The 26,447-nt window shown below is 37.4% G+C and overlaps 1 protein-coding gene across 2 annotated transcripts in view; it reads right to left on the bottom strand.

The window, feature by feature from the left end:
• Window positions 1-26,447, bottom strand: part of STT3B (STT3 oligosaccharyltransferase complex catalytic subunit B) — a 109,094-nt gene that overhangs the window by 26,235 nt on the left and 56,412 nt on the right. For both annotated transcript variants that reach the window (XM_062215682.1, XM_062215690.1), the window contains exons 4-5: window positions 10,366-10,431; window positions 8,527-8,626 (exon numbers count right to left, since the gene is read on the bottom strand). In XM_062215682.1, the coding sequence (XP_062071666.1) occupies window positions 8,527-8,626; window positions 10,366-10,431 (166 nt within the window). The remainder of the gene's footprint in view (window positions 1-8,526; window positions 8,627-10,365; window positions 10,432-26,447) is intronic.

Raw genomic sequence — 26,447 nt, 5'->3', positions numbered from 1 at the left:
GAATTGCCCTCTACATGGTACTTGAACCTAATGAAAATGAAGAAAATAAGAATCTCTGTCATGATACGAATTGTCAACCAATTTGGTTGATAGGTCTTGCAATATTAATGTTTCTTTTACAAATCAACCTCATGTTGAAGCCTAAACAGAGTCACAGAGGCAGAATCAGAAAAAAAGGGAAACAAGATCTCAAACAATCACTTAACAACTTAACACACAAGTTTGTTTTCTTAGAACAAAAATGAGTATCGGACAAAAATTTTAAGATCCCTCCAACAACAAGGCCTTTAAGATATCCAGAGCTGAAAAAACAAACCAAGACAAATATTGCACACACAGCACAACTAGAAAGACTAGCCCTGACAATATCTTACATCATTTCTGGGTTTTCGTTATGGTTAAGTCCACTCGTATCCAAACACCATAATCACTAGAGGTTGCATTTCTCTTACTTATAAATACAAATGAACACTGAATGCTGTAGCATTGTCACAGTATTTGGACTCAATTTATGACAAATATTGCAAATTGACTATAAACAAAGAAAACGGGTAAAATCCTGCACCCGCATGGGAGACCAGAAGCACCTGGCTCCTGCCTTCAGATCAGCGCGGTGCGCCGGCCGCATCGGCCATTGGAGGATGAACTAACAGTAAAAGGAAGACCTTTCTCTCTCTCACTGTCCACTCTGCCTGTCAAAAAAAAACAAAAACAACAACAACAACAACAACAACAACAAAAAAAAAACAAAAAAACTAGAAGTCTTCACTCCATTTATTTCCTGCTACATCCCATTCTCCAGTAATAAACACTAGAAGGTATAGAAGGCATAGACACATTCATTATCATATTCTCTTTCCAACTGGGATCACACTTTGCTTGACAATGTAAGCATTTCAGTAATCATCTGCTTGACAAATAGAGTTCCTTCTGAGACATAAGTGTAGGTTCATTTCCAGGCATACACAAAGGGAGAAACATAAGCCTGATAATATTCACAAATCAACACTTTTATGCAACTTTGCAGGAACATTCACTTTCATTAGTAAAGAAAATACTTTATAGAAGCAGATGTCCTGGAGTTAAAGTTAATAAGTGATGGAGATGGTTCAAGAAAATACAGGCAATCAAAAAGCCAGGTGGGACTTTATTTGTATCACATCATAAATATAGCTTAAAGTCAAATAAAGGTGAATTAACAGAAATAGACAAGGTTTCAAATATATGGTACCACTGAAACTACCCTATTAGGTTCATTTATACCTGCTTACATGCAACAACTAAACCAATCTAATAAATGTGATATCTGCAATAATTCAAAGATGAACATTTTCCAGAAACTAGACCCAAATCATTCCCATTTTTTTGGATCAATGATTCTAATCATTTACATAGGGATGCATGTCCTCCAAACCACAAAAAGAAACAAACTAGGGGCCAGTGTTGTGGCCCATGCGGTTAAGCAGCACCAGCATCCCTGAGTACAGACTGGGATTCTGGATGATCTACTTCCAATCCAGCTCTCTGCTAATGCACCTGGGAAGATAGCTGATGATGGCTCAAGTGCTTGGGCCCCTGCTACCCTTGTGGAAGACCAGGATGGAGTTTCAGGTCCTGGCTTCACTCAGTACAGCTCCAGCTGTTGCAAACATTTGTGGAGTAAACCAGAGGATGGAGGATCTCTCTGTTTCTCTGTCTCTCCCTCTCTGTTAACTCTCTTTCAAATAAATAAAACAAAACTTTAAAATAAAAACAATTATAAAAAAAGAAACTAGCACATCAATAAAAATGGAGAAATAATTCAAGTCTTAACCACAACGTATCCCCACTGTTTTTGTCCCGACTTTGTACTACAGCATCTAATACTTTTGAATTACTTAACCTATGCATTTAAACATTAACTTTACATGCACGATGGTCAAGTCATTTTAAAAACAGAAAAATCTATTATCATCAATCCTTTCCTCTAGAAGCTGGTAAAGCAGAGATGTACACAACCATAATACAATGAAACAAGTATATGCAATATTGGTGGAAGAAAAAAAATACCCTATAAAAATTTAAATAGGGTTTGGGGGAGCTTTCTTTTGCTTTTGACATGGGTATGGAAGAGGCAGTTGACAACAAATATATTGATCTCTAATGGTCTCAAAAACTCCCAACAGAAATCCATAGCAATCATCCTCTACCAATTCTTAAGAACTTTCTAGAAACCATGGCCAAACTATTATCCCTGAACTACTCCAACTTTTAAACCAACCATGTTAATTTATTTTTCTTACCCTTTAAACCAGAAGAATAAAGCACTCCATCAAAGTGGTGAGTTCTAAGAAAATGTACACCGCCATTAATGTTGTAAATCACTTATTACATCATGAAAATGTTACCACACTGCCATCCTGTGGAAGCACAGTTACTGGCATTCATCACTACAAATTAGCCTTCTAATGTGTTAGAAATAAATAAAAGATAAAGGATATACTTTGTTGCAAACATTTTTTGAAATCCTTGCATTTTCATAATATGCATTTCCCATAAATTTTCTGAAAACTCCCTCACATATGTGTAAACACACACACACATGCATCATTCAATTGAATTATTTTTAACCAAAGAAAAAATAAAAATGTTTTCCATCTAGAACAGACAAAAAATAATTTAAACATAGCCTAGACATATTTTTAAAGTGCTGTACTTATTTTATAATCCAGAGGCAATATACCACTGCCCTTCACTTAATATGCTCAAACAAATTGTTCTGTACAACAAACGACACCAAAAAGTCTGGTTCAAGTTCCACCGAAAATTAAGTATTAACGAAGTTTCTGCTGTTCTCCAAACTAAGCTTTAACTGTCTTCTCTCTGAAAGAGCATTACAACACATGCTGGGCAGAACTCCTCACACTCCTAGGTTACTGTTACACTTCCTTTTATGTAAACAAAATTTAGGTTATGTGATTATTATATTCCCATTAATTTAAACCCTTGTTGACATCACATTAGCATTTTGGAGCTGCTTTATCTCCTGGTTGATATTTAATGGAAATAGCCAATAAAATATGCCTTTGCTATCCAATTTCACTCTCAACCAAAATGGCATCAATCAAAAGAAACACAGTGGGGAAATACAGTAAAATCCAATCAGTTTTGCTTCATTAACAAATATGATTCAAGATTTGTAAGAATGGCCAACTTATTAATAAGATGTCTTATGACTTTGTGATCATTTTTGGTGACTCGAACCTTAGTAAATATGCAGGATGGAAAATGGAAAGAAATTGACATGTATTAAAGATTCAACCTACTGACACATAAAACATAAGAACTCGTTTTTCTTGAGCAGCAGAGGGAAACATAAGATTAACTTAAGCTCCAGATTTGCAAAAACAAAGACTTGTTTAAAAACACCTGAGATAAGCACAACATTAAAAAAATAGCACATATATCTCATACTGATATCTACAATGAAAACAATAATTGTATAGAAAAAACTTTTGTCAAAATGCATCTGGATTAAAATTCTAGTTTTATCATGTTGAAGCAACTACATGAAATCACAAACCACGTTACTATTGTCCTTTGTACCATATCTTTTTTTCTTTTTAAAGACTTTATTTATTTGAGAGGTAGAGTTAGAGAGAGGGAGAGACAGAAAGGTCTTCCATCCACTGGTTCACTCCCTAAATGGCTGCAATGACCAGAGCTGGGACGATCCAGAGCTAGGAGCCAGGAGCCAGGAGCCAAGAGCCAGGAGCTTCATCGGAAGAGGAGCAGCCGAGATATGAACCGGTGCTCATATGGGATGCTGGCATCCACAGGTGGAGGCTTAGCCCACTATGCCACAGTGTAGGCCTCTACCATATCCTTTTTAAATTCTAAATTAGTGTATTACCATAAATTGGGTTCCTAAATTCATGTAATACCACTAAGACTCCTTTAATGTCTATATAGAAGTTAATTCTTCTGGACTAAGATACTTAAAAGAAATCCCAACCACGACTATTTGTCTGAGTACCAAATGACTTATCACATCTGTTCAGTTTGTAGAACATTATTCCAATTCACTGAAAAAAGACTTTTTGATCAAGCCAATGATTACTAGTATAGGTAGGACCCTTGCTCTAAATAGTTTGAATCTTAACACAGAAACTAAATACGGAGTGACACTAATGGTATGGGGAAAGCAGCAGCAACATCTTCCATTTGCATGTGCACTGGACAGGGATTTTTTCCCCTAGATAACCTCTAGAACTCTAACTGACAAAGCTACAAGGAGATCCTTAAGTTGGAGAAACAAGTCTAAGGAAAATCCCCTAGACCTTTCCTGCAACTAGCTCCAATGCCCATTACAACATTGATCTGGAAACCTAGCTTTACATAATCAATATGGTAAAACTTCTAATTTTAAAGCAAACCTAGGGAAAAAAATAGGGGAGAGTAGTTATGGTTGTCCTGTTTGCCTGTCTACTCTTGGCTCATATACCCTGAAGGTACAATTTAAAAGAAATCCAAAACAAGTAACTTAAGTTAGAGCATCACTGATAACATTCCAGATAGCTTAGAAAAATCATTTGAATGTTACACAGACATATTTAATCCTTGTAAGTAGGTTATAACATTAATGTCATCTTGGTAAAACTTAACCTGCCGCTAATATAAAACCAGGCAGCCATTTACAGGATTTAACATCTTAGAACAAAACCATTAAAATGAATTTCCATTAAATTCATTTTAAATTAATTTGATACTTACGATACAACCAAACTTCTGATTAATATAACCTTGTCACTTACCAATTGTTGTTTATCTAATTATTTCTGCATAATGGAAGTGAAAACTATAGAAAAGGATGTTAAGTGCTAAAACTAACAACCTGTACACACACTTTATGATGCTTCCAGATTTATCAGGACCATTAAATTAGGAGAAACTATATTCAAATCCTGAGACATTTTGAATGAAAGAAACACTTGCTTTTTAAAACTACTTTCCATCTATTTAAAAGTATACCCAATGAAAGTAAAAATCACCAAAAACATTCTTAATTATAGTTAAAGAGATGAAATAAGCAAGGTAGAGTGGAGAATCTGAACACGATAAGGATTATTTGAGATGTTTACTAATTTTATGTATATATATATGTACACATACACACACACATACATCCCTAAACCATTTTATTTTTCTTTCCTATGAAAGAATATTTTCAAGAGCCAAAGTCCTTTCTCAATTTTCACATTTTTAGGTAAAATATCTGAGGGGAGCTGGACACTTCTTGTGCTTTAAACTTTATGTAGAAAATATTTCCATTTGATCACTAGAAAAAATATTTATCAGACTACTAACTTTTTGTTCTCTTTAGGATTTATTTATTTGGAAGTTAGAGGTACAGAGAGAAGAGAGACCAGAGAGGGCTTCCATCTGCAGGTTTGCTCCCTAGATGGCTGCGAATAGCCTGGGCTGAGTCAGGCTGAAGCCGGGAGCCTGTTCCGAGTCCCCCAGGTGGGTGGCAGGGGCCTGAGCTCTCGGGCCATCTTACACTGCTTATCCTAGGCCGTTAGCAGGGAGCTGGACTGGACATGGAGCAGTCAGGACCTTGAACCAGTGCCCACAAGGGATGCCAGCATCACAGGCGCAGGCTTACCCAGTCCCAGACTACTTCTAATGTCTCTTTCGGCTCTTCCTGACCTATGGGCATTTCAAAAAAGTACATCTCTTTCCATTTTTTTCTAATTTTTATTTATTTATTTTACTTGAAACAGTGTAAGAGATAGGTATCTTTTATCTGCTGGCATACTCTCAAAGGTCCACAAAAAACAGGGATGAGCCAGGCCAAAGCCCGGAGTCAAGAACTCAATTCACTTTTCACACAGTGGGTGGCAAGGACCAGATATAAAAATGCATCTTCCTACTCTATTTCCCTGATCATTACATCACAGGACACTCCCCACCCAAACTGTAAATCAACCAAAAAACTTAGCTCCTCAACTGTAAGTATTTAACTTAAAAAGTTTTTTAACACCAAAGCTCTCAGGATTATATTTTAAGCTACCCTTCTTTCTTCTGGATACCAATTATTGTACATTGTAATTTCAGGGTCAACAGGTATTATAGAATGATATTCAACTATACAGGAGGAACATAGTTTAGCATCATGGGCTCACTTCATTACTAGTTCATGTTGTTTCTTCCTGTTTTCTCATTATGAATATTACATGAGGTGAATACTTGTAAAGAACTGAGAGTAGCTTGTGGTACATAGTAAGAATTTAATACATATTATTTCAATGGAAATTACTATAAACTATACTGAACAGCTACACATAATTTACAAATTTTGTTTTTATTTACTTCTAATTTTCTTGATAAACAATTCCTATGCTATAAACACCTGTATCTAGTGGCAGTCACTCCTATACTCTCCTCTCTACCATTCTTTGCCTCCCCAAACCTCCGGCAAACACTAAGATGTTCTCTTGTCTCTATAGATTTGCCTCTTCTGGACACGGCACACAAACAGAATCCTATCCTATGTAATCTTTTATGTACGACTTTTTTTTGTTATTAGGAATACTAAATAGTATAATTTTACATATATTTTCTGTTCTCTTGGGCAAATACTTAGAAGTGGAACTGACTGGACATATGGGAACTCTATGGTAAACTTTTTTAAAAATTTTATTTATTTATTTATTTTGACAGGCAGAGTGGACAGTGAGAGAGAGAGACAGAGAGAAAGGTCGTCCTTTGCCATTGGTTCACCCTCCAACGGCCGCCGCGGCCGGCATGCTGTGGCCGGCACACAGCGCTGATCCCAAGCCAGGAGCCAGGTGCCTTCTCCTGGTCTCCCATGGGGTGCAGGACCCAAGCACTTGGGCCATCCTCCACTGCACTCCCGGGCCAAAGCAGAGAGCTGGCCTGGAAGAAGGGCAACTGGGACAGAGTCCGGCGCCCCGACTGGGACTAGAACCCAGTGTGCCGGTGCTGCAAGGCGGAGGATTAGCCTCTTGAGCCGCGGCGCCGGCCTCTATGGTAAACTTTTTGACACTTCAAAAAATGAACCGATTTAAGAAACCAAGCTTTATCTTTGTTACTATTTCCCAACATCATTATAATAATAGATACTATAATATAGATACTGGTTTCAAATCACAATTGCTCTGATTCATTCAACCTATAAAAGTTCTAGATTTATCACAGAAAATGAACTCTGAAAGGCAAGATATGCTCTACCACTAAGCATCTTAGTCAAAGGACTGGTTATAAGGTGTTCATGAAAACAGACTAAACCAGGGCTTTTACAAGTTTATTTAGGAGCAGGAAAGGTGACGCAGCAGGTTAAGCTGCTACTTAGGAAGCCTGAATCTCACACTGGAAAACCCGGGATCAAGTCCCAGCCCTGCTTCCACTCCAGCTTCCTGTTAACGCGTATGGAAGGCAGCAGATGATGGCTTACGTGCTTGGATTACTGCCCTCACATGGACAATACAGATGGAGTTCCTGGCTCTGGCCTATCCCTGGCTGTTGCAGGCATCTGGGAAGTGAACCAGCAGATGGAAGATTCATTTTCTCTCTCTACCTCACCCTCTCCCTCTCTTTTTTTTTTTTTTTTGACAGGCAGAGTTACACAGTGAAAGAGAGAGAGAGAGAGAGAAAGGTCTTCCTTTCCACTGGTTCACCCCCCAAATGGCTGCTACGGCCAGCGTGCTGCGCTGATCCGGAGCCAGGAGCCAGGTGCTTCCTCCTGGTCTCCCATGCGGGTGCAGGGCCCAAGCACCTGGGCCACCCTCCACTGCCTTCCCGGGCCACAGCAGAGAGCTGGACCGGAAGAGGAGCAACTGGGACAGAATCCGGAGCCCCAACCGGGACTAGAACCCAGGGTGCCGGCGCCGCAAGTGGAGGATTAGCCAAGTGAGCCATGGTGCCAGCCCTTTCCTTCCCTCTCTCTGCCTTTCAAACAAAAACTTTCAAAAAGCTTACTCAACTATTTGCCTTGATATAAATCTCTTGTGGCAAATAAGCTGAATCTAAGTGTGATACAAAAATAAGAATGATTTCTGTAAAATATATGTCTAGTCCTCAAAATTAAGAGAAGAGGTTCACAAGTTTTAAAACCAGGCTAATTTCTATAAAGACAAAACTCAACAAGAAAAGCAGATGCCTAAATATATATGTAAATTTAAATATATATGTAAAAACAGGGACCTTCCTTTTTAATATCAAGCATTGCTTTTTTTTTTTTTTTTTTTGCACTTGGACCATCCTCCACTGCACTCCCGGGCCACAGCAGAGAGTTAGCCTGGAAGAGGGGCAACCGGGACAGAATCTGGCACCCCGACCAGGACTAGAACCCGGTGTGCCAGTACCGCAGGTGGAGGATTAGCCTAGTGAGCCGCGGTGCCGGCCCAAGCATTGTTTTTTATCATTTCATGTGTAAAACAGATCAAAACAGAAATATCTGTCCAATGAAACGAATGTATGTGTATGAAACACTCCTTAGTGACATTTTTAAGTCAAATCACTTACCTATGTAGACCCTTTTGCTGTATCTCTGCATTAGTAATAATACAAATACATGCAGTGGAATAAGGTTGATGATAAATACATAACCACCCCAAGCAGAGACCTATGGGGAAAGAAATGCTAAGTTAAATCAAATACTGAGCAAACATAACACATTAGGATTTTTAGCAATGTTGAGAGACATTTATGCATTTATTTAACCTATAAGTGACCTATCTCCTTACTTTTATTAATAATTATATTGATTTCATAAGTCAAATATGCTTTTCAAAATTCACTGGAGAAATGTTCAAATTAGATTCATTTAATACAAAATCTAAAGAACATTATTATTTGTGAATTGGCACTAACCAAACTCTTACAGAGATAAGGAGTTTTAAGTTATAGATCAAAGTGCTTTTATTTTACTCATTTTTGAGAGTAAATTCATTGCAAGATGCTTGACTGAAAGAATAATGAATATTAGCACTTAGCAACAACAACTAAAAGGACTATTAAGATAACCTGGATATGCTTTGAAATTCTCAAAATTAAAAGGGCTAGTTGCTTTAGTGCATAATAATGGGCAGTATCGTCTTTTCAAGGTCAGGACGTACTCTAATAAAAGCTTGATAGAATTATTTGTCCCAACAGTTACTTTAGGAGAGAGAGTGTATGTCCACATATCTAAAATGTTTCAGAATACCCTGTAAGGAGGTGCCAGTATTTTATAAGGGATACAAGAACACCAGTTTATTACTGTAGTTCACATATTATTTTTCACTAAAACAATGTGTTCCTGATTTAGCACTGGTCCTAGAGAAGGGGTTTGCTATTGCTGAGCACAACTGAACTGAATGTGTCCCAAGATTTCACCACTTTAAATTAGGCACAAATAACTTGGATGCTCATGTGACAGTACTTCAAAAGGTTTGCAGAAAAATCATATTAAAAGATAAATTTATTTGGGGGCAAAAATAATTCTGAAATCCATGCATTTTTTAAAATTATAAACATTTTCTACAAACTTTTTGAAGACGCCTGTATTTATTCTCTGACATTACACTTTAAAAGTAAAAAAAAAAAAGTTGGCTAAAATTATCATTAATTTCTTTCTTTCTTCCTTCCTTTCTTTCTTTCTTTCTTTTTTTTTGACAGGCAGAGTTAGACAGTGAGAGAGAGGCAGAGAAAAGGTCCTCCTTCCATTGGTTAGCCCCTCAAATGGCTCACATGGCCGGCACACCACGCTGATCCGAAACCAGGAGCCAGGTACTTCCTCCAGGTCTCCCACGCGGGTGCAGGGCCCAAGCACCTGGGCCATCCTCCACTGCCTTCCTGGGCCACAGCAGAGAGCTGGACTGGAAGAGGAGCAACCAGGACAGAATCTGGCGCCCCAACTGGGACAGAATCCGGAGCCCCAACCAGGACTAGAACCCGGGGTACTGGTGCCACAGGTGGAGGATTAGCTTAGTGAGCTGAGGCACCAGCCTGTAATCTAACTTAGACTACATTTTATTTATCAGAGCAACTGAAAAAATAAAATAGAAACAAAAGAAAAATAATACTTAAAACGTTCAAATACTCTGAGGGTTGTGCATGTAGGAAGAAAATGTTCTGCTTCACTTGCTGTGAAAATTATATTAGAGGGATTGAACACTGCCTTCCCCACCAAAGCTTAAGTCTACACAAGTCCTAGGGCTAAGACTAGGGAAAAGGATGACAGTAATGAAAGAGTACACTCAACAGCATCAAAATCCTCAAGACTTCAAGAAACGGGAAGTGGAAAACTAGCCCTGGATGAGAATTTGTTCTAATAGTCAAAGACCTGTTAGCCTCAGATAGCTTCAAATTAAGAAATCTTACCATATAGAAATAGGATAAACAGCAGCACATTGTCCAAAAAACTGAACCAGTTTTTACAGATTTTACCTAAAAAACAAAACAAGCAACTGATATAATACAAATGTTTATCAATAATCCTCTAACTTCAAAAAGTTGGTTAGTAAACTTGTGTTACAAATAGCAAATGTCTTATTGCAAAAAAAAAAAAAAAATACAGAGGTTATTCAGATACCCAGATCTACTTCATATATGCATATTTAACACTCAAAGCTATTTCAAGAATACCTCCCTTCTGGTTACAGTTCTCAGTAAGAGGAATCAGCTTAAAAGGAACAAATTACTTTTCTATCTCACATTGATTAATATTAATGAATTGGGGATCTAACTAAAGAACAAATTTGTTCAGTAAATGTACATTTTCATAAGGCTGATTTGTTTACATACCACACCTTGATACATAATTTTTCTTCATTTGAATATTGTGATAACATACATCTCACATTAACTCTGAGCCATCTGCTTTTAAAAACTTTTCATCATTACAATCAGAAATGTTCAGAAACTACAACCAATATTCAGGAAATTTATATACTGAAAATATTTTTTGAGAAGACCTGACGATATTAAGTACTATTTTCAATTATTCTGGATCAGGAAGGTAAACTGCATGAAATTGAAGTTCAAAAAGTGGACAAATTTATACTGTCTTAAAAAGTTAATTAAAGTCATTCCCAAATAAAAGTTCATCTTTCCATTTCTAAAAGCAAAACAAACACCTTCAGAAAACTTTTTTTTTTTTAAAGATTTCGGAAACACAAGATCTAAATACTTATGCCAATGGCAAAAGGCCATGTCTTTAATATGAGTGTGTACCACTAGAAGTCCTAATACAAGTAATTCTGTATTAACAGTTACCTCTTTTAAATCCTTGTACCTGATAGGTAAGCTCAAATTTTAGTGTCTACAGAGAACATTTCAAGAAATTATTTACCCTTAGAATTGGTCTCTACTACTGGATTGTAACAAGCTACAGGTGACATATGAACTTTGGAAGAAAGAATTATATCTCCTGTTTATAGCACTTAAAAATGTATCAGGCTGAATTCTTTTTAACTAGTGAAAGTTAAAAACACTAAAGACAATTTGCTTTAAATTCAACACAGAATGTATATGACCATATATATTTCCTAAATATGTATTTTAAAATCCCTTGATTTTCTCAGCAGAAGAGCTAGTGGCTATCTGACAGAAAAATAAAGTGGGCTCTAGCCCAAAATGTGAATAAGTGAGAAAACTCCCCGAGGCTATCAGAGATTACTCCTGATATCTAATCTCCAAAGGGACTGGAGGAGAAGAAGAAGAAACACAGTGATGTTGCCAAAATCTGACAGAGACCAAAGGAACACCCAAACCAAAAGATAATTTCCAGGGAGGCTAGCAGGTACATCAGGTAATAGAAAAGAGTTTCCAGAAGTCTTCTCTTAAAGTGAGAACAATGTTAAGCCTTCTCAGTAGAGGGCATTGCAGGAATATAGAAGAAGGGCTCTCTTATGTCAGACATGGTTGAGGTTTGGCCAAGGGGTTGTCAGGACATCTAGTGGAGCTGATCCCAACCACGGACCCAGAACACAGCCCTTCTGTAACTTTGCAGCCTTGATCTGGTGATCGCCTTTCCTGATCCAGTATCCAGACCTTCCATGACCACTTTGAAAGCTACCTGCTCCACTGACAGCTGGCCTCCACTGCACACCAAGCCACAAAGGTCATCAGCTCCCACTTCAAACTTCTCTCCCCTGCCACGGCCACTCCACTGCTGTTTTACTGTTTGTTCACCAGCTCCGAATCAGCTCCAGTTTGACCAAACCACTTAACTCTCTACTGCCAAAGGGCAGAAGCACACCCCACTCAATGATACATGAACACTTCCCAAGTTTGTCCTCGGATACCAATTTCCCTCTTAGTAGCTCTTCTATCATAGCTAAGATTTCTAAAGTTTTTTTTTCCCCATTGAATTAAGAACGTTTTTTAAAGATTTATTTACTTGAAAGTTAGAGTGACAGAGAGAGAGAGAGAGGAAGAGGCACAGAGAGATCTTCCACCTGCTGGCTCATATCCCAGATGGCCACAACAGTCAGGGTTGGGCCAGGTTGAAGCCAGGAGCTTCATCCGGGTCTCCCACATGGGTGGCAGGGGCCCAAACACTTGGGCCATCTTCACTACAGATCCTGAATGCCAATGGCAGTACAACAATTTTGGCTGGGATAAAATTTAAGAAGTTTCTCTGTCTCTCTGCCTATCAAATAAGTAAAGAAAAAATATCTAAGTATAAAGGAGAAGATATTTGGTACAAAGGTTAAGACATCACTTGGGATGCTTCACACCATTTATAGTGCCTGGGTCCTGATTCCACTTCTAATTCCAGCTTCCTGTCAATGCAAACCCTGGAAGGCAACATATGATGGCCCATGTACTTGGGTGCCTGCCACTGATATGGGAGAAGTAAATGAGTCTTCTGGCTGGCGGCTTCTGCCTAGCCCAACTTTGGCAGTTGTGGGGATTTGGGAAGTAAATTAACATATGCAAGATCCCTGATTGTCTGCCTTTCTGATCTAATTAATTACATCACAAGATGTCTACTGAACTGGAACAAAACCTTGAGGGCGATGAAGAAGGAATGATGCAAGGCATCCATCTACTCACAAGGAATTCAGTGGCAGGTACACACGTAGAAGTAGCACAGGTACATAGGACTTTAAATTATGAACTAACGAAAAATCCACAATCTAGAGATGACTATAAATAGAGAAGTAATTCGTACCATACTTCATAGAATCTATAATTACCACATCTTAATTTCAGAGATGCTAAAATATGAGGGGAATGTTTATGTCTTGGGAACTGATGACAAATAGCACACACATAGATGAAATGCTGAAACAGAGGCAGATAGTATAAGCCTGCTGAGAAAAATCAGAGTAACAAAACCTAACTTAACGAATGAGTAAGGTTTCAAAGAGGCAAGCCTTGAAGGATTCTAAATGGGGAAGAGGAATCAGTAACAGGAAATAAAGTGGAGAACAGCACTTGAACCATTCAGAAGGAACCGAGACGTCTTTTAGAAAATGTTGTCTGGGAGACAGACTGGGACTTTGTATGTTATGATCAGGATTTGGTCTTCATTTATGAACCATACGGAGCCCATTAATGCAGCCTCGAAAATAGGAAAGTAGCCTGTTCAGATACGCTATTACAAAAGGTAACTCCAGTAAAAGTAAAGAATAGATCAGGATATAACTTTATTAAGAGATAAAAGACTTGGCTAGGAAGATAAGAGTTTTGAGCTCTAAAGTTCAAGTAGTAGCAACACAAAGGAAGCTATAAGATTTGGAGTAATGGACAAAAAAAGCTGGTAACTTCCAGTTTCCTGGCTTGTTGTACTACCCATTAATGGGGAAGAGAAAGGCCAACAGATGGTCAGTTTGGATGGGTAATTTTTAAACAGTGTTTTGACAAAAATTAGAAAAAAGCTGAAATATATAGGGACATATTAAAGACATAAATCAGAAACTAAAAGCAGAAACAGATAATTCATTTAAAGCTGCAGATTAACATCTCAGTGATTGACAGAACTTTTTTAAGAGAAACAGAATACACAGAAGACTTGAACAACATACCCAACTTGATCTGATCATTAATTTGGAATATTCAACCACAAACAGTAGAATATACATTTTTTTAAAGTCTTCAGGATTGGCTGGCTTAACAGGCTAATCCTCCGCCTTGCGGCGCTGGCACACCAGGTTCTAGTCCCGGTTGGGGTGCCGGATTCTATCCCGGTTGCCCCTCTTCCAGGCCAGCTCTCTGCTATGGCCCGGGAAGGTAGTGGAGGATGGCCCAAGTGCTTGGGCCCTGCACCCGCATGGGAGACCAGGAGAAGCACCTGGCTCCTGGCTTCGGATCAGTGAGATGCGCCAGCCCCAGCGGCCATTGGAGGGTAAACCAATGGCAAAAAGGAAGACCTTTCTCTTTGTCTCTCTCTCTCACTATCCACTCTGCCTGTCAGAAAGAAAAAAAAAATTAAAATAAATAAATAAATAAATAAAGTCTTCAGGATAGACCACACGTAGAAATCTTTTTATAAAAAGACTATGTATTTAGGCTTGGAGGCCCTAGCTGTCACAACCGTGCAGTTCTACCATTGCAGTGCAAAAGCAGCTACAGCCAATCTAAAACTTTATTTACTAAAGCAGGTGGCTTGTCTGTAAAGCCATAATTCACAGATTCCTAAGCTGTACCATAAAACAAATCTGATTACATTTTTAAAAAAGGATTATCTGTTTATTTATTTGAAAGTAGTCAAAGCAACAGAGAAAAAGAGAATCTTCCATCCATTGGTTCACTCCCCAAATGGAGTGAATGGCCAGGGAGGGGCCAGGCCGAAGCCAGGAGCTTCTTCTAGGTCTGCCACGTGGGTACAGGGGCCCAAGTACTTGGGCCATCCTCCAATGCTTTCGTGGGTGCATTAGCAGGGAGCTAGATTGGAAGTGAAGCAGCTGGGATACGAACCGGGGCCCATGTGGGATGTTGGATTTGGGAGTAGCAGCTTAACCTGCTGTGCAGTGCTGGTCCCAAGTCCCACTGCATTTAGCCATGCAGGCTGTTCTTTAACAAGGAAATCATAAGTCAATGAGAAAGAGTATGCTGGAGAAATCCCCAATATTTGGACATTAAGTGACATCCAAAGAAACACATGTTAAAGAAGAAATTATCAACTAAAAAATTTTTCAAATGCATGAAAATGAAATACAAGCTTTTAAAATACACAGAATAGAGCTGAAACATGATTAGAATATAACTTTAAATGGCTATATGAGAAAATTGGGGATAGGCAAAATAACAGGAATCAACCTCAGTACATCAGAAAAGAGCAAACCAATGCGAAGCAGAAGGAAAAAATAAAGACCAGCGGGCATCTGGCCCAGCATCAAGATACTGCCTGGGATGCCCCTATCCATACCAAGAGGGCCTGAGTTCAAGTCCTGGCTTTAATCTGGTCGCCCAATTTCCTGCCAACGCACATCCTGGGAAGAAGCAGGTGACTCCAAGTAGTTGGGTCCCTGCCACCTACATGGGAGACTTCGATTAAGTTCCTGGGTTCCTGGCTTCAGCCTCTACCCACTCACAGCTTCAGCCTCAACTGTGCCCTGGCTGTTGCAGGCATTTGGACTGTGAACCAGTGATGTGAGCATGTGTGCATTCACATTCTCTGTCTAGTAAATAAATGTTACAATAAGAAACAGAAACCAACATAGGAAAAAACTCAACAAAACCAGAAGGTGAATAAAAATTAGCTACACTAAGAGAGAAGATATAAAGGAAAATGGAGTAATTTGTGCCAACAAATTAAAACTATTTAGAGGAAATAAAAAATTTTGAAATATACATATTAGTAAACTCATTTAAGAAATTACAACGGAACCATATAATGCAAAAACTGAATTATTAAAAATATTTCTGAGTCCAGTCAGTTTCAACGGTGAATACTAAGACAGAGGGGCCAGTGCTGTGGCATAGCTAGGGCCTGGGAAAGCAGTCAAAGATGGCCCAAGTCCCTGGGAAGACCCGGAAGAAGCTCCTGGCTCCTGGTTTTGGATTGGCGCAGCTCTGGCAGTTGCGGCCATTTGAGGATTGAACCAGCGGATGGAAGACCTCTTTCTCTCTCTCTCTGCCTCTCCTTCTCTCTTTCAAATAAATAAATATTAAAAAAAAAAAAAAGTTAAAAAAATAATATAATAGTAATTCTAAAAAAAAAAAAACTCTTTCAGAAAATAGAGGACATACTATCCCAACTAATTTCTGGAGCCCAGTATAACCTGGATACCAAAGATGGACAAAAATTTCACAAGAAAAGAAAACTACAGACCGAGTTGCAGATTACACGCCAGAGAAATCCAGATCACCCGAGTAACTCCAGCCTCAGCCTTCCCACATGAGGCTGCAGATGACACAGAGCAAGGAAAACCATTCTGTGCTATGCACTGCAACTTGTGGACCTGGGCAAACCAATCCATAGGAATGTAACTTTCTAATCTGTTAGCTAAGAAAATAAAACATCATCATTTTTTAATAGTTGTACATGACAAGTATATACAGATAAGGTGAGACAATGTGAAGCATGAAGTGGGCAAGGTTTGAGGATGGGAGGATAGCAGGCAAGGACAAATAATTGCTCTTTCTTGATTGGTTGGGGATTGCAAGCAGTATGGGCTAAGCCTTGATGGTCACCCTCTTAGGATTCTGAATGAAGGATTTCAACACTCATTTAGGAAAGTGGAACAGGGTTTTTTTTGTTGCTGTTGTTGGCATTTACCTAGTATAACATCCACTTAAGTATTTCTAATATTATGTATAATTTCCCTGTGCCAGAGGTTGCAGGATATAAGTCAGTAGAAACTAGATTAAAATAGTTTTTAGTCAGATTTTTGTTACCAATTTACAGCATCACAACTTCTTATTATCACTAATAAGTAAGTTTAGGTGAGAACAGTAATACGAGCCAAAAAAAAGCATTTCATTTTTTAGCACTCTGTGAGGCAACTGAAGATGACAGAAAGTACTGACTTTGGAGCAGAATGTTTTAGCTCAGAATATATCACAAATTAAGGTGGAAAGACTCTGGATAAGTTACTTAGCCTGTCTGCACCTCAGTCCCCACATATATAAAATAGGATAATACTAGTGTGAGAAATACATGAGTTGGTGTATGAAAAACCTCAGAATAATAAAAGGTATATGGTAAGCACTCAATACATGCTAGATAGTAATACTGATAATTTTTATTACTATAATATAATTAAAGGAGGTAGAATGTTATAAAACAATTTTTCATAGATATACTGCTTAAAATATATATTATAATGGTAAAAAAAAAAAAAAGCCCTACAGGCTGATATCTGTCATCAATACAGAACTGGCATAATATAAGCAATACAAATCGAGGAAAGTGTAAACAAAGGATGATTCACTATGAACAAGTGAAACTGGAATTTATCTCCGGCAAAACTATTTTCACATCTGAAAATAAACCAATGAACTGCTTCCCCATTGGGAGTGATTTTGACGCTCAGGGGACACAATGGTTGAAGACATTTTCAGTTGTAAAAACTGGGAGGTAGAGAATACTACTGGCATTCAGAATGTAAGGGCAAGTGATGCTGCTAAACACCCTACGATATACAAGATATATATAACGCACAACAACTGCCAGCCCAAAATGTCAATACTGTTGAAGTTGAGAAATCCTGAAATTAATAAAATGAGAAAACCATGTCATCACCTCAATAGATAAAAACAAACAAAAAAGCACTGGAGAAAATATCCCTTCATCATAAAACCACTCAAATTGTAAGAAAAGTTCAGAAAAGTATTTAGAATATGATGAAGGTCACCTGTCCAGAAACTATAACTAACACCATAATGATAAAGAACTCCCTCAACTTAAAGCCAGAACAGGAGAGAATGTCCATTCTTACCACTTGCATTCAACTCTGACTTAAAGGTTTTTGCCAATATAACCAAGCAAGGAAACAAGTACTGTACACAGATTGGACAGTAAGCAGCAAAATACTTTCTGGTAATGTGATCTTGTATATAACTAATTCTCTGGAATCCAAAAACTAGAAAGCAAATTTTAATAGGAAAGCTTTCAGTAAGGTCACAGGATACATATGAACAATATATAAAAATCTATAGTTTTCCAAATTTTAAAGTGTAGTATGCAAACAGTGTGCCAATTTTCTAAGTATAGCTATTTAGACCAAAGGAACAGAATAAAGTCCAAAACTAAACCCATGATTTCCCCTTCAGATCAAGACAAGGCAAGAATGTCCATTTTCAAACCTTTTTATTCAGCATTGTACTGGAACACCTACCACAAGCAATAACACAAGAAAAGAAAAGAAAAGAAAAGAAAAGAAAAGAAAAGAAAAGAAAAGAAAAGAAAAGAAAAGAAAAGAAAAGAAAAGAAAAGGTACATAGATTGGGAAGGTCTATACATTAGGATGGAAGCATAAAGCTTTTTTTCCTCCCAGATAATATGACGATCTATGTAGAAAATCACAAAGCATCAAACAAAACTACCAGAATTGAGAAGCCATTACAGACAACATTGAAAAATATAAGGTTAATTAGTATAAGCCAATTTAACATACCAGCAGTGAACTGGAATTTAAGACACATACCATTTAGCACATAAAAATGTGGCAATACTGAGGTATAGAATCCATATAGAAAAACTCAAAGAAATCAAAGATCTAAACAAATGGAATGATAGTATATGTTTATATGAAGACGCTCATTTGAAAGCTTACATGGAAAGGCAAAAGACCCAGAACGGTCAACATATTAAAGAACAAGAACAAATCACAGGATTGATATTATCAATACAACTACAATAATTGAAACACTTTGGGACTGGGAAAACAATATATAAATGGACTAGTAAAATGCCCAGAAATATGGCCACATGAATATAAACTGACCTTTGACAGAGCAGCAAAGGCAATTCAATAGAGGAAAGATAGTATGGTATCAAAACAACTGGACATGCACATATTTTTGAAAAAAGTCAATCTAGACAGAGACCTTAAATTAACCCATTAACTCATAAATCTAAAATGTAAAACTATAAAATTCCTAGAAAACATAGAAATCTGAGTAACTCTGGGTTTGGTGATGAATTTTCTTTTTAAAGATATAACCTCAAATGGACAACCCATCATTAAAATTAAAAAGTTTAAACTCCAAAAAGAATCAAAATTTTAATAAAAGTAAACTCTAGCTATAGTTCGGACATGACATAAAATCTACAAATAGGTTGGCTCCTTTCTAATGTAAAAATCCAGTAAAAATTTAAGTGAATTCAGATAACAGTCCAAGTATATTTTCTGAAAGATTTTAAGAGTTAATACAAAGTACTCAGAACATTGCATCCTGCTGTAATGACAGATACATACAGACCAACAGAAGACAAAACAGAATCTTGGTTTTGATGTCTTATTTGAGAAATATTTGCCTACTCCAAAGTCACAAAGATATTCTCATATGTTTATTTCTAGAAAGTAACTTTAAGTTTCATGTTCATATCTGTGAGCCACATTGAGTTGATTATGTTTCTGTGCAAGATAAGGGTTGAGGGTCCTTTTTTGTGGGATGTGGAAATCTGGTGGCTCTAACATCTTTCTTTAAAAAAGATTTATTTATTTGAAAGGCAGAGGCAGAGAGAGAGAGAGAAAGAGAGAGAGTTTTCCATCCGCTAGTTCAGTCCCAAATGCCTGCAATGGTTAGAGGTGGGCCCATCAAGAGCCAGGAGCTTCTTCTGAGTCTCCCACCCATGGGCAGGGGCCTAAGGACTTGGGCCATCCTCCAATGCTTTCGTGGGTGCATTAGCAGGGAGCTAGATTGGAAGTGAAGCAGCTGGGATATGAACCGGGGCCCATGTGGGATGCCAGCACCGCGGGTGGCAGCTTTCCCTGCTAAGCCACAGTGTCAGCCTCTGTTCTAACATTGTGTTGGAAAGATAATCCTTTCCCCAGACTTACCTACCATAGTAGCCTTATCGAAATCAATTAACTTTGTGTTAATTATAGATTTGGATGTCTATTTTGGTACCAAGATTAAAAAGATACACTGATACATTAGACTTTACCAAATTAAAATTTTAAAAAGGTAAGCCACACATTGGTAGAAAAATGTTTGTGAAACACATACCTAGATAAAGGACTTATTTTTAGGATATATAAAGAACTCTTAGAATTCAAAATAAAAGAAACCAATCTAATCAAAACATGGACAAAAAGACTTGAACTGACATCATCCAAGCATAGGGAAGGCAAATAAGCATATGGAAATATGCTAATCAACCACTGAGGAAAAGCAAACTAAAACCATGAGATACCATGACTTACCCACCAGGATGGCTAAAATTTAAAAATCTGACATACTATGTGCTAGGTAAACAGAGTAAGTACTACTCTCACGTAATGGTAGAGGAAATGCAAAATGAAAGCAATCTGAAAAAATATTTGACATCTTTTAATATAAGTTAAACATATACCTATCATTAAAAATCAGCATTCCTGCCTAAACACTTACATAAGAGGAATAGCAGAACATCTGCACACAAAGATTCGTATGTAAGTATTTATATTCTCTTTGATAAAATAATTTTTGCCCCAAAATGAAACTGTAGTATGTCCATACAATGGAATACTACAACAGAAAGTAACACATTTCTAAACCATGCAGCAACACGGATGATTATATTAAGTGAAGGAAGCCACAGACACAAAGGGTTCTCTACTGTTTCTATTTATGTGGCATTCTGGAAAAGAAACCCTTGAAAGCCGTAAACAAACAGAAATCCTATCAGGGTTGCCAGAAATATGAGCTAAGGAAAGGACTGATTACAAAGGCATAGCAGGGAACCTAAAAAAACAAAAACAAAAGCAACTGACAGAGGCAATATGATAAACACCATTCCAAGTACTATTTTATCTGCATTAGTTAAGCACTTTTCTAAACTGTGTGCTTTGATGTTGGTGAAATGTACTCATCTCTCAACATGTCCCCACCATGTGCTATAACTTTACATGTATTAACTCACTTAAGCCATGAGAGAGGTACCATTATTATTTCCATTTTACAGTTAATTAAACAGGCACAGGGTGTGGGTTTAAACAACTTCAAGTGGTAGAGCTGGAAATCAAACCGAAAGGTAACCAAACCATGGTGGTTTGGCCCCAGACTGAACTGTAATTTACTGGATCCTGATGAAAATAGATACAAAAATGTGTATAAACACCAGCCTCTTAAAAGCAATAATGCTTTTAAAAATAATGACAGAATACTTCCTCTTTTAAATTTTAAAAACATCTACCTTGCAAAAAAGGTCTAATAGTTTAAAAATAAAAACATCAGATGAAGAACTAGACAATGTAGATTTCTATTTTAGCAAATACAAACTGCTTTCACCTTCATAACCTCATCTTGGCTAAAACAACTTCTCAAAGTAGTTAGAACTATAATCATTTTCATTTTCAATGGATAATAATCTAACTCTAAATATCAATTACATATTTAATTCTAGGCCAAAACATTTTATCTGTCTTACTTATGAACAAACAAGAATGAGATTCAAAAGTGTCAAACAAGTTGTCAAGAGTCAGAAAAGTAATTTTTTTGTCAGAACTCAAACACAATTCTTCTAATCTGAAAAACTGAAGCTATTTCTACTTTAAACCCAATTTACTCAATCTTGCTTTAAAAGAACAACAAAAATCTCACAACATTCTGGTTTCTGAGAATATTATTCTGTCAACCTATAATCCCTCAAAGCAATACAAATACCCATTATTTCTCTTTCCAGGTTATCAACTTAACATTTAAACAGCATCTGTTTCATACTACATTCTAGAGAAATGTCTGCTGAATGAATAAAAGAATAGTATACCATTTTAAAAAATGTGATATAATGGAGAAATTAATCCTAACATTCATACGGAATTTCAAACTATCCTCAAAGACTTAAAACATTTCTGAAAAAGCAGACGAAGTTGGAAGACTTATACTTCCTGATTTCAAAACTCACTGCAAACTACAGTAAGCACAAACTGAGTTTTGGCATAAACACAGCCAGAAATATAGATGGGAATGAAATGGCATTGAGTGCTCAAGGGGAAAAAACTATACATCTATGGTCAACTGACTTTTGACAAGGGTGCTAAGACCATCCATTGGGAAAAGAGTAGTTTTTCTTTTCTTTTTTTTTTTTTTAATCTTTTATTTAATGAATCTAAATTTCCAAAGTACAGCTTATGGATTACAATGGCTCCCCCCCTCAATAACTTCCCTCCCACCCGCAACCCTCCCCTTTGCCACTTGCTCTCCCCTTCCATTCACATCAAGATTCATTTTCAATTCTCTTTATATACAGAAAATCAGTTTAGTAGATATAAAGATTTCAACAGTTTGCCCTCACATAGCAACACAAAGTGAAAAAATACTGTTCGAGTAACAGTTATAGCATTAAATAACAGTGTACAGCACATTAATGACAGAGATCCTACATGATGTTTTTTTTTTAAAATTGATTAATTTTCTATGTAATTTCCAATTTAACACCAAGTTTTTTTTCTTCATTTTCAATTATCTTTATATACAGAAGATCGATTCAGTATATACTAAGTAAAGATTTCATCGGTTTGCACCCACACAGAAACACAAGGTGTAAAAATACTGTTTCAGTACTAGCTATATCATTACTTCACCTTGGACAACCCATTAAGGACAGATCCCACATGGGATGTAAGTACACAGTGACTCTTGATGTTGATTTAACAATTTAACACTCTTGTTTATGGCGTCAGTAATCTCCCTACCTAGGCTCTAGTCATGAGTTGCTGAGGCTATGGAAGCCTTTAGGGTTTGCCAACTTTGATCTTATTCCGACAGGGTCATAGTCAAAGTGGAAGTTGTCTCCTCCTTTCAGAGAAAGGTACCTCCTACCTTGATGGCCCCGTTCCTTCCACTGGGATCACACTCGCTGAGATCCTTCATTTAGGTCGTCGTCGTCTTTTTTTTTTCCCCAGAGTGTCTTGGCTTTCCATGCCTAAAATATTCTCATAGGCTCTTCAGCCAGATCCAAATGCCTTAAGGGCTGATTCTGAGGCCAGAGTGCTATTTAGGACATCTGCCATTCTATGAGTCTGCTGTGTCTCCCCCTTCCCATGTTGGATCCTTCTCTCCCTTTTTGGTTTTATCAGTTAGTATTAGAAGACACTAGTCTTGTTTGTGTGATCCCTTTGACTCGAAAAGAGTAGTTTTTCAACAAATGGTGCTGAGACCATGAATACAACAAAATACTAACAAACCAAATTCAGTAGCATATTAAAAGAATTATACACTGCAACCAAGTGGTACTTATTCCTGAATGAATGCAAGGATGGTTCAACAAAAATCAATCAATGAGGATACCATCTTAGAAGAATGAAGAGGGGCGGGGTCACCACATGACCATCTCAATTTATAAAGGAAAAAAAAACTAGAAAATATTTTCAACAGCCTTTCATGATAAAAATGCTTAGTAGAAGCAGGCACTTGGTCTAGTGGTTAATATGCCAGTTAGGACACCTGCATCTGGATTCTGATTCCAGCTTCCTACCAATGCAGCAAGTGTGGCTTAAATATTTGGTTCCCTGCCATCCATATTGGAGATGTGGACTGAATTCCACACCTCAACCTGATCAGTCCTGGCCATTGTGGGCATTCAGGGAAGGAACCAGCAGACAGGAATTTGTCTCTGAATCTTGAATAAATATAGAAAACAAAAAACAAGAAACCAGGAATAGAAGGAAATCATCCCAACATAATGAAACCTATACAGACAGCCTACCATGAACACTCAGTGGTGAATAATTGAAAGCTTTCCTTTAGACGCAGCCATCACCACAAATAGCACCAGGAAGGAAAGAAGTTACCGACGTGAAGCCTGAATATGACTAGTGCTTCAATTTGAGGTTGCTAAAAAGTTCCTCCAAGGGAAAGCCTCTAGATCCTGGATCTGTGCACTGACTCTTTAAGAGTTACCAGCAGGATGTTCAGAAAAAAAGAAAGCAGAGATTCTTTTTGAAAGACTGGGCTTCGGAGAGCCATGAAAAACAAAGTCTGAAAACTCTTCTTGACCTTGAATGATCACCTTGAAAATGGACTGATTACTCAAATCAGGAAGTTGAGGGCTTCTAGAGTTTGCCAACTAAGGTTATGAAGGTAGCCACTGAATTTGATGAGAAAAGGGACTTTCATCTCTTCCTCCTTGGTGTTTTCCTCTCACTTGTAAATGATGAGGAGCCATTATTACTCTTTGCTTTGAGATTTCTCAGCTTGCTCTAGAATCAGGTAAAACTGAACAATTTCTTGGGATCCTGGGTACAATACTTGGTCTAGAATCAGCTTTAAATATACCTGATGGTAAATAACAAAAAACTAGCCAGAAGATCAGGGTTACCTGACTACTTAATTTTTGCTGTAAAAGACATTATGTACACAGTACTGGGGTCTCTGTTTATGAAAGCAATTGGTGAGAGATTTTTTTCTCTCAGGGAGTTAATGCTCAGACAAGGTATCTGTGCACAACAGTTGCAATCAATGACTGGGAGCACAACTTTATTTTTATAAAATAACAGTGAAGATTGAAGGTAGGTCTGTGTTAGCAAAAAGGGAAATAGTTTTTAATAATTAGTTTCTTCTTTGAATAAGATGTGTCAGATTAAGATGTGAAACCTTCAAGAATGTAGCTGTGAACACCATTTCAGAGCTCACAGTGTATTTTAGGAATTAAGGCACACGGAGTAGCCATGAAGGAAAACTAAATTGCAGAAGACTTGCTGTTGCCAGCTTTTAATCCATCTTGAATTAAACCCAACCTGCACATCATAAAAACTCCAAAATACTGCTTCTGGTTATACAGGGGGAGAAACAGTGTTTGCTTTATGTGTCTTGTTTACTCATCTTGCCCTGTAATGTTTCTAGTCATGACAATAGAATAAATTCTAACTTTAAAAAAAAATTACATAAAATAAAAGCTTTTCCTCTAAGATCAGGAACAAGGCAAGGATGATGCTTCCACAAATTCTATTCAACCTAGCACTAAAGTTCTAGCAAAAACAATTAGGCAAGACAAAGAAATAAAAGCCGTGTTTTCCAATGAGGTTATAGCTAAAAAACATGAAAGATGCCACAAAAAACCTTTTAGAATAAGTGAATTTGGAAAATCAACAGGACACAAACTCAACAAAAATCAGCTGCATTTCTATACACTAAAAATGAGAAGTTTGAAAACTGAATTCAGAAAACAATTCCATATACAATAGCATTAAAGAGAATGAAACATTTAGTAATTAAGGTAACCAGGGTTTGGAAGACCTATACAATGAAAATTGTAATACTGCTGAAAGAAGTTAAAGACATACGCTAATGAAAATACATCCATCTCATCTTTACAGACTGGAAAATTTAATAATGTTAAGATTGCAACACAACCAAAGTGATCTACTGATTCAAGGTAATCCCTACTAAAAATTCTAAAAACTTATTTTTACAGGAAAAACTCATCCTAAAACTCATATAGAGTTTCAAGGAACCCCAAATACTCAAAACAAACTTAAAAAAGGCAAAGCTGGAAGACTCAACAATTCATGATTTTAAAATTATACTACCAAAGGTACAGTATCAAACAGTATAGTACTGGCATAAAGAGAGACATATGATAGTACCTCAAAAATTCATGGAAAATAGAATTAAAAAATAAGTTTATTTTGGTGCAATGCATGTATAAAAGATTTTCCAAAAGTTCACAGAAATGCATATTATGGAAAAGCTACATGTGGATTTCAAAATTTTTTATCCAAAATACTCATAATTCAATCTTTTCATCGGCCATTTGAAGTACCTCCATATAGATAAAAGAAACAGAACACAGAGCTCAAAAATAAAATATTTAATTAAAAAAACTGACCATGTATGTTACTATTTATTTGAGGAGTAGAGTTACAGAGAGAGGGGGGAAGAGAGAGAGAGGTATTCCATCCATTGGTTTTCTCCCCAAAAGGCCACAACAGCTAAAGCTGGGCAGATGTAAAGCTAGGAGCTTCTTCTGTGTCTTCCACGCAGGTGCACGGCTCCAAGCAGTTGGGTCATCTTCTACTGCTTTCCCAGGCCACAGCAAAGAGTTGGATTGGAAGAGGAACGGCCAGGACTAGAACTGGCAACCATATGGGATATTGGAGCCAGAGGCAGAGGCTTAGCCCACTACACCACAATGCCAGACCCCACATGGTGGGTTTTAATAAGCATGCCAAGATCATTCAACAGAGAAATGACAATGTTTTCAACAAATAGTGAAAACTGAAAGTCTACCTATAAAAGAATGAATCTGGGGGCTGGTGCTGTGGCGCAGCGGGTTAAAGCCCTGGCCTGCAGCGCCGGCATCCCAAACGGGCGCCAGTTCAAGTCCCAGCTGCTCGACTTCCAATCCAGCTCCCTGCTAA

The sequence above is a fragment of the Lepus europaeus genome, chromosome 2, assembly GCF_033115175.1.
Source record: "Lepus europaeus isolate LE1 chromosome 2, mLepTim1.pri, whole genome shotgun sequence".
NCBI lineage: Eukaryota > Metazoa > Chordata > Mammalia > Lagomorpha > Leporidae > Lepus > Lepus europaeus.
This window is presented reverse-complemented; position numbering and strand designations above follow the sequence as displayed.